At 41.5% G+C, this 9997-nt stretch overlaps 1 protein-coding gene across 1 annotated transcript in view; it reads right to left on the bottom strand.

The window, feature by feature from the left end:
* LOC103379839 (glutamate receptor ionotropic, NMDA 3B-like) overlaps nt 1-9997 on the bottom strand; it is a 45309-nt gene that overhangs the window by 28451 nt on the left and 6861 nt on the right. Inside the window, exons 2-5 of the mRNA XM_025060015.1 lie at nt 6564-6750; nt 6283-6470; nt 5152-5423; nt 2923-3159 (exon numbers count right to left, since the gene is read on the bottom strand). Of these exons, the coding sequence (XP_024915783.1) occupies nt 2923-3159; nt 5152-5423; nt 6283-6470; nt 6564-6750 (884 nt within the window). The remainder of the gene's footprint in view (nt 1-2922; nt 3160-5151; nt 5424-6282; nt 6471-6563; nt 6751-9997) is intronic.

The following is a 9997-nucleotide window of genomic DNA, read 5'->3' as shown; positions in this document are numbered from 1 at the left end:
GTGTCCAAAGTCTAAGGCATGGTCTAATTACCGTAATGTTTTGAAATGAGTGCAGGCACATGCGAGGATAAAGGCAGCAGTGAATGCAGTGGTATGGGTGATAAAAAGTAATTATATTTTATTAGAGGTGAGCAGGTGTATTTGGAGCTTGGCATTTTACCCATTTCTTCAGTCATTTCTCTTCTATCGACAGGATTTGCGTGTGTTATGGTTGAAAATAAAAACGACGACGGGGCGTAAATAGCTACGTCTGGCTCTGTCACCCTTTTGGAACATGAGCATTTCATTTGTGCTGAGTTTAATTACCACTTGTAGGGTGGGAGAAACTCCGAGAACAAGGAGGTGAAACGGCCTACAGTTAAATCAGAGGTCCTCAAACTGTGGTATGCATACCACTAGTGGTACATGGACCTGTGGTGGTTTAGGGGGGATCAGATTTTTCTTATAACATAGAATAATGTTTTTATAATAGTTTACCAATAAAAAACCAAGGGCTCAGAAACACTGCTGTCATGACCCCCAAATGGAAGGGTTAAAATGTCACTTTTAATATAGCGGCCATCTTGCTTTCTGACTTTAGCAACTCAAACAACAAAACATTTGTCTAAATACTATATTACATAAGGATTTCTTCCATTTCTACACTTCTTCACTTAGTGGATCCAAAAGCTAGTCGTTACATCAAGAGTATTTAAAGGCATTTTTGGTTTGATATTTTAACAAACAAATATATATAATGTAAAAACATAAAAACAACTTGGTTTGATATTTTAACTAAGTTATATATAATGTACAAACATAAAAACAACTGTCTCATATGAGCTGCGAGGCTCAAGCTCAGTTGGTTATAATTTTGACAGATCCGCATCTGCCATCTTGTTTTATTCTACTTTTGTCAACTGGAACTCATTAAGTCGGCTTCATCATAAAGTCACTCTCTGTGACCGGTTGCCAACTTACTTTAACAAAGTGTCATTCATAATCAGCCGCTGTCGCTTCACTGTGGCTTTGACAGTTAATCACAACCAGTCTTTTCTAAAAACCAAATGTGTTCTCTACGACCTCTGACCCAAACTTTCTACTTTCTCCGAGTTGTTCCTTTCTCAGACTTCTGCAGTCAGCAGTTCCCCATCTCTCTAAGCACATCTTCCATCAACTCAGCAGTGGACGCTGCACTGACATGTTTGACCTTTGAAAGTTTTTGATTTAAACAAGTTCAAAGAAGTCCTTTATATAGTGGAAGCTTTGTCCAGTCTGACCTGTAGTCTGTCCAGGATTGGGTTTTTTTTTTCTGAACTGAGCACTTTATGCCACTATAACATTTTTCGAAGATATCAAGACATTTGTTTTTGTAAAACCAAACAATTTTTGAATCCATCTACTGATGTTCTTTCATGCGTCCTGTTCATTTAATTGGACCTAAATCAGGTCAAACTGACCTCAACAATAACTTTCTCTATCATCTCTGAATCCCAATAACAGACCTGATTAGAAGAGAGGCTTCAGAATTCCAACAGATCATCGTGCCATTAATGAACAGAATCTGTTAAATACCCTGACCTCTGACCTTTCAATTATTATGAATCTGTCTAATCACTTGGCCTCTGTTCTACTGAGGTCATTTTCTCTGTCCAGGGACTAACCACGAATATGCGTTTGGAGAGTATTATGAAGAGACAGACTCCCAACGGGACTGCGCCGGGGACAGCATAATGACAGACAGTCTGTTTCTGTTTTAAATAGAAAGACAGCAGTTAATGGAGCTGTGCTGTAGACGGTGAAGTGATCAGTGGCAACTACATTATAAAAACTACTTTTTACGGTGATACAAAAAAAAAAAATAGTTGGTTCACATTTTTTCATAACCTGCAATAAAAACTGAAATTTGGTAATGAGGCTGAACTGACAAAGACTGTCAGTTGTTTCACTCTGACCTCTTATCTCTTGAAACCACTTTTTAAATTGTTTGGGGTACAAAGTGTTACTGATTTTGAAAGTTACAGTTTTTGGCTAAAATTCCAGGCACATTCAGCAGCAGTTTCCGTCTTTTTGCACAGATTTCTGCTGAAAGGCGTGACGTTTTTAGTATCTTGAACTTTGATGGATCGATGAAAGATAAAAAAAACCCATGAAGTTCGGCACAAACTCCAATCACTTTGTAAAGACTGAGACTTTGGTGGGTGCTGGTTTTTAACCCAATATCGCAAGAACCTTCCAGGATGTGGCTTGTCCTACATCATTCTGGGGTTTGTTGCTAAACTTCTTAAAAGACCTCAAATCGGACTTTTTAGGCCTTAAGTTTCCTCATTCCTTCAGCCATTATGTTTTAATCTCACCCCAACATTTTCCCACTCATATCCTGTGGGCCCACCTACCTTCACTCTGGTTTCTCTCATCTCTGCTTACCCACTTACCCTTTCAACCCCATCTCCCCACCTTTCTGTCAACCTCTCCATTACCTTTTTTTTTCAAGCCTGTTGCTTGATTTGCGCTTTCACCTCTCCACCCAGGCTGGCCCTCGTCCTCCTGCCTCCATCTTGTTTTCACTCTCTTCTTTGACTGCTTGGGGGAGCTGACCTCTACTTGCTTCTTTTCCCTCCCCGCCCTCATCCCTCCCTCTCATCCTCACCATAACTCCTTCAATCTCTGTCAACCCACTTAGCCTTTCGCCTCTTCTTCCCTGTATGGGCATTATCCTCCCTGCTCCTCACCGCTTCATCACTGCCTCCCTCTTTAACCTCTCTCCTATCCATCTTCTCCTCCCTCCTGCCTGGCCTCACCATCTTCCTCCAACTCCTTCTCCCCTTTCTTCTACAGTTTCGTACTCTTTCCAATAATCATCTCCACCTTTTTTTTTATTTTCTGTCATCATCATCACCTCCATATGAAGCCCATTCGTCACAATCAGGAGACTTGCTCTACCTTGGTGGCAACAGTGCGTCCAAAGAGAATGGCGTAGCAAAGGTTGAGTGCAGAGGAGTAGGAAAAGACCCTCAGCCTGTTCCTGCCATGGGGCGTCATGCCAAATGGGCTGTTCCACTCGTACAAGGTGAGGAAGAGCGCAGTGAGGTGCAGCGTGACGAAGATGCCCACCCACATGGACCAGTGGAGGGGCCACATGAAGGCTCCGATGGGAGCTGCGGTGTCTTTGCTACGAACCTGGATGAACACAAGAAGATGTAGGTTAAAACAATGAGCTCCTAGGAAGTAAGGAAATGCACTTAGTAGTCTGATACCTAATGACTTTAATTAAAGAGAAGTTATATCAGAAATTTAAAAAGCAGCATCCAGGAGTGAACTCACACCGCGGCCATTGTACCGTGCCACAGTAAGATCGCTCCCTGAAGTTCGGATCCTACGAACCTTGTAAAGATCAACAATTCTTCTTCTCTACACTAAATTCTTTTTTTGTACCTTTCACAAGTGTCCCAAGGCTGTACAATATCAACAAGAAAAACAACAGTTTTACTTACTTTACTTTACTAGTTTGGTAGTCCTGATATGGCCCATAAGTAAGTCAGTCAATCCCTATTTACTTTGGTATTGTTACGTTTGTGAAATCAAAAAAAAATAGCAGAAAATACATAGTAAAAGTAGCAACCACTTTGAGGAAAAGTTGAAAAGGCAACCACTTTGAGGAAAGTCTGGTGCTCTAGTGTTGTCTGGGTTGGATAGCAACCACTTTGAGGAAAAGTTGAAAAAAAAACTGCTTAAAAGTAACACTGGTGCTCTAGTGTTGTCTGGGTTGGATTCCCAGAGGAACCACATATCCTTACCTTCCCTCTTGTTAGTCGCTTTGGATGAAAGCGTCTGCTAAACTCATTAAATATGTAACATAAAAATATAACAGAAAATGTGTTAAATGTCAAATAGTTGCAAGATGGAATGCAAAAATAATATAAGAAATGTTGGTTATAAACTTTCCAAAACTGTGAACAGCCTTAGTTGAAGAAATGTTGGTATAAACTTTCCAAAACTGTGAACAGCCATACATTTCTAATGTTATGACTAGAATAATAGTCAGACAAAACAGTGGCAACGCTAACCCCGGTGGCTAAAAGAAAGTCAGAGAGAAGAGAAGTTGGTTTACTTACAGAAAAGTAATCCTAAACATTCCAGAGAAAGAGCTGAGAGTTAGATAAAATATTAATAAAAAAAAACTCATGGGCCACAAAAAACTAGCCTAATTGCCAAGACCTGAACTTTCGCTCCACTCTGTTCAGCTCTCCGTGGTTTAATTACTTTTTAAAAGATTGTAAACATTGTTTCTCTGTTTTGCTATTTATCAGCTGCTGTGTTGACTAAATTACTTTTTGAAGTGATGGAATCATCATTTTTTAAAATGTAATCCATATTTTCACATCCCATTATGCAGCACTGTTTGCCAGTTACACAGATTAATGTTAAACAATCACAGAAAAACTGCGGCATATTTCAGCACAACATTGGCCCGATGCTCATACCAATTATACACACGCGCTGGTTCTAATTTTCAACTGTCAAAATTAACATATACCACAATAGAAAGACAGGAAACAAAGTGTTGGACCAGAGTAATGGTCGGGTGTTGGGCGTCAAAGACTGTGTGAACGGAGCGGGAGAGAGAGAGTCTGTCATCAGACTGGAAAACTGTCACTGTTTCACAGCTTTTATTTAGGGAGTGTCTCAAAGTGTTTAAGACACGCTTTCAGTGTTCAGTGTTACCCATCAAAATGTTTATTTTCTGATTATTTCTTAACTTTACTATTTGACATAATTAAAGGAAACATGTTTAAATGTAATTTTTGTTTTGCTTTTTTTATGACACTTTAATACATTTTTTAAATCAGGCTCATTTGGGCCAGGGTTGTAAGATGGAAAACATAATTCTGATTTTTTTTTTATTCTAGGAATTGAAATAACAATGGAATAATTAGCTCAGACTTTGTCTTAACTTTCTTGGTCAGAAATAATTAAAATACCATTTCACTGTTTTAAAATGTAATCTCCGAAATATTCTATTCTATTCTCCGAAAAATATTCTAAAACGTAAAGACAAGATTTTAGCTTTATCTTAGGAATTTAAAAAAAATATTTTTCCATGTGACTCTAATTCTCTCCCATTCTTCCATTCACTCATTGACCTCAGGTGAGGAAGAGGAGCAGGTTTACCAGGATGCCCAGACTGGTGGAGTAGAAGGGTGAGGTGAAATCGATGACTCTGCTCCTGGCTGAGTTGATGGAGAAGGATGAGACGGCCATGTCTGCAGCTCCACTCAGCAGGTCACCCACCAGGCCGGTCCACCGGCCCGTCCCGCTCAGGGCCCCGTACTTCCCATCTCCAACGATGTAGAGGTCAAAGGTGAAGCCCATGTCTTCTGCCAGCTTTTCTAACAGGTCGATGCAGTAGCCGTAGCAGCATTTCCTCAGGTCGTCCGGCAGCTCTAAAAGACATGAATGGTGAGATTGACATATTTTTAATATTCAAATATAAATGTTTTCAGCGTTTACTAAATATATTTTTTCCCTTGTTCATTAAATGTGGATTAAGGAAATCGTCCGTTTACTAATTTTCAAGTCAGTTGTTGACAATGTCTGACTTATTTTTAGAAATGTATTTTAATGACCATTTTCTTTGCGCTACCTGCCTGTTAGCTAATTTAAGATTCTTTATTTTATTGATTTTTTTCTTCAAATTCTATGAATGCAAAATGTGCAATATTTTGAGGAAATGGTCTAAGCTGCATATTTTGGATTTATTTTACATACCGATTAGTCACAGTTGTTACGGTTGTTAAATGTATGATATATGTGATTCTTAACTCAGATGACTGAGACAGATAGTCCCTAGTATGGAATTAGATTTTTTAATTCTAATTCCATATCAATGATCAGATTTTCCGTTGAACAGGCTCTTAGGTGTTTAAATCTCTCTCACTGAAATATAGATTTTCCGTTGAACAGGTGTTTAAATCTCTCTCACTGAAATAGAAGTTTGTGAAAACACAGACAAAGGAGCGACAGTTTAATTCAAACTGAGTGTCACATTCCAAATGGCACATTTCCTGTGGAGTTTAAGAAGGTAGCTCCACGTGTGAACCAAACCAACTGTTATAGAGTTCATAAAATGTCACCTGGCCAAAGTGAGTAAGGTTTAGGATTCGATTTCCTCGAGAAAATACCATTTTTTATTGCCGTCATCGGCCGTTGCTTTTACAGCCAAATGTTCTACAACGACTACAGTATCTGTAGAGTAAACACCACAGGGAAGCTCACCGACACCCTCCAGGTCTGGAGCTGTACTGTTGGGGTTGTGCAGCTGATTGTAGAGACCGTTGATTATCTCAGACCGGTTGGTCTTAGGGTCCAGACAGAGCTGACCAGCTGGGCACATTCCGTCTTCATCCACCTCCCTGGTAAAAACGAACGGATGTTCCACCAGAGTAACCACGCGCAGGCGGTGTCCCTCCACGGAAAGGCCCGGCCTCCATCTCCCCCCAACGCTGCCGTCGCCCGGGCCGTCCAGTCCTCTCACCCCTGCGCCCAGACCCTGTCCTTGGCTGTTCCCGAACCCTCCCACTAACCCTAGGATACCCTCCTCCAGGTCCAGTCGGCCCCGCGTCCACTGGCCCACAGTGACCCACGCGGGCTGACCCAGAGCTCCTCTCTTTAGACTCCATACATGGAAGAGCTGGGAGGAAAGGATCCTGGAGACTCCTGCGTCCACCTGGATCAGACCTGTGGCTCCGGTGAAGGAGGCGTTGAGAGAAATCTGTACAAAAAAAAAAAAACAATGCAAAAGAAACAAAAAGACAAAAGCCAGAACAAATAAGCCAGAAGATTTGAAGCGATCATCAACAATGAGACACAACAGGAGCTACATGAGAAATATAAACAGGAAAAGAGCAGCGGAGGTTAAACGAGGGTGCAGACAGCCATGGTCTGCTTGTGCAGCTTTAGAGAGTCTGGTCGCAGATGGGTAATTGCATCTCCCACACAGTAATAATTAAAAGTTAATGCAGTGCATAAAGGTTCTCCTCCTATCTGCGAGTCCATACAGACAGTCATTGCTATGCGTCTCACTTGCCTGGTGACCCACACTGGTCTTTTTATGGCAGAATACATTAGGAGGAGCAACGCTGTGTCCCCACATAAATCTACTGCGGTTCTCTTCAAGCATGCAGGGATTTCTCGGTGCACGTCTCAGCTCCTGTCCCTATTTGATCAACTCCAGGTGATGTCTCAATCTGAACCCCTGGAAGTGCTGTTTGATTGTGTCTTGATAGGTTGCAGATTGTCAGGTCGCGCTGCATCAGAGGGGTTTGTTTAAATGTTGAAATCAGCAGGGATCACTGCCTCCGACGTGGCCTGGACCGTTCAGGGCCCGTCGATATGTCTGGGTCCTGGGTCGGGGCTCCAAATGACAGGTTTGCCCTCCCCGTTAATGGAAAATCAAGTCTTAGCCGTTGCTGTGGAGAAGAAATACAGCTTTCTATCCTGGGAGTTTGCTTCACTCTCTTTTCTTTCATCTCCCCTTAAATTATGTCTATGAATTGATGAGCAGTGATTTCAGCAGCTGCTGGAGAAAAGTCTCCGTCTTTTTCCAATCTGGAGACGAAATTAAAGACTAAATAGATCATCATGGGCTATTCTTTTTCCCAAACCAGCAGCGAATCAGATTTTGCCTCTTAGCTGTTTGACTGAAAGTCAAAGTAGGCAGGTATTTGAGGGCTAGTGTTGTAACTACAGATCCTGTGGCGCCCTCGTGTCTCATCACCAAGGCATTTATAAGTGAATTGCCTGGATGCAACATTACTGCTGTTGGTCAAAACAAACAAACAAAAACAGATACAGTACATATTTTTAGCTAGGCTAGCAGCGGAAGACAACGGATAAAAATGCATCCCTAGACTGAGTCATGTCTTAGTCAGTGGGTTGTAGCCGGACGCCATATCCTGACAATATATAGTGCTGAGCACATTTAGATTTTGAATGGAGCTGAATTTTGAGGGGGAGGGTCAGGATCAGACGAATGTCTGGGTCTTTTTTTTTTTTTTCCAAAATGACATTGTTTAGAATAAAAGGAAAGACTATCTGAAAACACAGAACACAACACCATAGACTTGTAGTGTGTAGTGTGGTAATTACTTCTGAATGATTCTTCTGGTATTTATATTAATGTTCTGTGGCAATAGGATTTGTAATCGGTTGCTGGTCTGAATCCCAACTATTGCAGGGCTTCACTTTTTCATTGAGCACCTAAAGTAATCTCACACCACTGGGGTGCAGTATGGTACACACTGATAAACACTTGTTTGTAAACGGGTTAACTGCAAATGACCCTTTGTGTTGGGTGTATATACTGAAGTTATTTAGCTTGTTGTGTCAGTGTGCTACAAATGAACCACTCCATCAGTGTTTACAGTAACCTATAGAATGAGATGTTTTCTAACACGTTTCTGTTTTACTGCAGACCAGAGAACATTAACAACCGCCGGGGTAGATTCCTGTCCGTCCTCCATGTAAATCAGTTCCAGGGACTGATGACTAAGGTGTCTGGGTTAAAAAATGAGGACCAGTTCTTGGCTCCGTCCTGGCTTGAAACCTGTCTGCTGCACACAGAACAAAATCCGTAGTGAATGGAGGGATTTGTGTATCCCACGTGTGTGCTTTTACCCCCCTCTCGCCCTCATTCTTCTTCTCGTTGTGATTTACGGCAGCGCCGCGGTGTCCATTTATAAAAACCCCATTGCTGGCGTCGTAATTTTCCAAGGAACCTGATTAAAAATGTTTTTGAGTTGAAAGTCATTCCCGTCCCTGTTCTGGGTTAACTTATGTTTCCTCATCAGCGCCTTCTTCTGTCTCTCTGACCATAAAGAAAAAGTGCTAGCGATGCCCGCAGCTGAAATCACTCATGGTAATAGCGCGGGCTGAATCATCATATCCCTAAGACAGCAGATTCATCAAGCCAAGTCTACTCCAGACCCATATACTACAGCGTAATGTAGCCGTCGCACTTGGCAAAGTGCAGTATAGCGAATAAAAACACTAACCATAGCCTTAATTTTACATCTGTTATCTCAGTGGCAAAAACCCAGAGCTCGCCTTCTTACATTTTTGAATCCATGCCAGTGGGAAAAAAAACAACACCGAATCAGAGTGTGGTATAATAGAGAGACGAGAGCAGAGATAAAAGAGCAAGAAAAACCTGCTGTTTTAGGATGAATCAACTTTTTTAGTTCTCGCTCTTTAACTGGTTGTGATGTTCCAGAGAATGCGTTTTAAAGGGTGACCACAGACACCGACACCTTTGAATATCTAGGCCGGTGGTGTCAAAGAGGAATGGCGTCCTTCTCCACTAACACTCCAAAAGAGAGAGTCTGGAGTACGTGCGTCATTCGTTTATCGATTGATCTTCTATTGTGTGGAGTTAAAAAGTCGACTCCTTCTCCGTCTATTCCTGTCTGTCAGTCTGGTGTTTGATGATACAACACTTGTTTGTTCCAGACGGCCGTGTCGATGAGACCGGCACAAATCAGTGTCTGATAACAGAACTCTTCTCTGCGTCTCGTCGCCTTTCATTCTTATCCAAAACAAAGTTTCTCCTCCCTTTACTTTCACTGTAGGCCTCGTTCGCTCCTGCCTTTGTGTGACTTTATCTGTTCGTCTTTAATTACACACTCCGTCCTCACTCAATACGCTGATGTTAAGTCTTTAGCTGCCCCTGCTCTACTTTATATTTTACCTTAAAGGAGCCTGATACACCTGTGATTTACCTACAAGGTTCTCCACGGTTAGAGAAAAGGACTTTAAGAGCCAGTCATTGGTTTTTGTCAGCTCAGATGGTTTTGTGTTTTGACCTAGTTCTGCCTGTGATCATATCTGCTTCCAAACAGTGTGTTCATTCTACCTTTTGGAAATGGAAACTTCTAGATCAATGCTTTTAATTCAGTGAAATCTAAAAATGAATAAATGAAAAATTGGTCCAGCAGGCAAGAAATATTCTGTCCTAGTGAAA

Source organism: Cynoglossus semilaevis, chromosome 1 (genome assembly GCF_000523025.1).
Source record: "Cynoglossus semilaevis isolate Cse_v1.0 chromosome 1, Cse_v1.0, whole genome shotgun sequence".
In the NCBI taxonomy this organism is placed as follows: domain Eukaryota; kingdom Metazoa; phylum Chordata; class Actinopteri; order Pleuronectiformes; family Cynoglossidae; genus Cynoglossus; species Cynoglossus semilaevis.
Note: the sequence above shows the minus strand (reverse complement) of the source record. Positions and strands in the feature narration are given on the sequence as shown.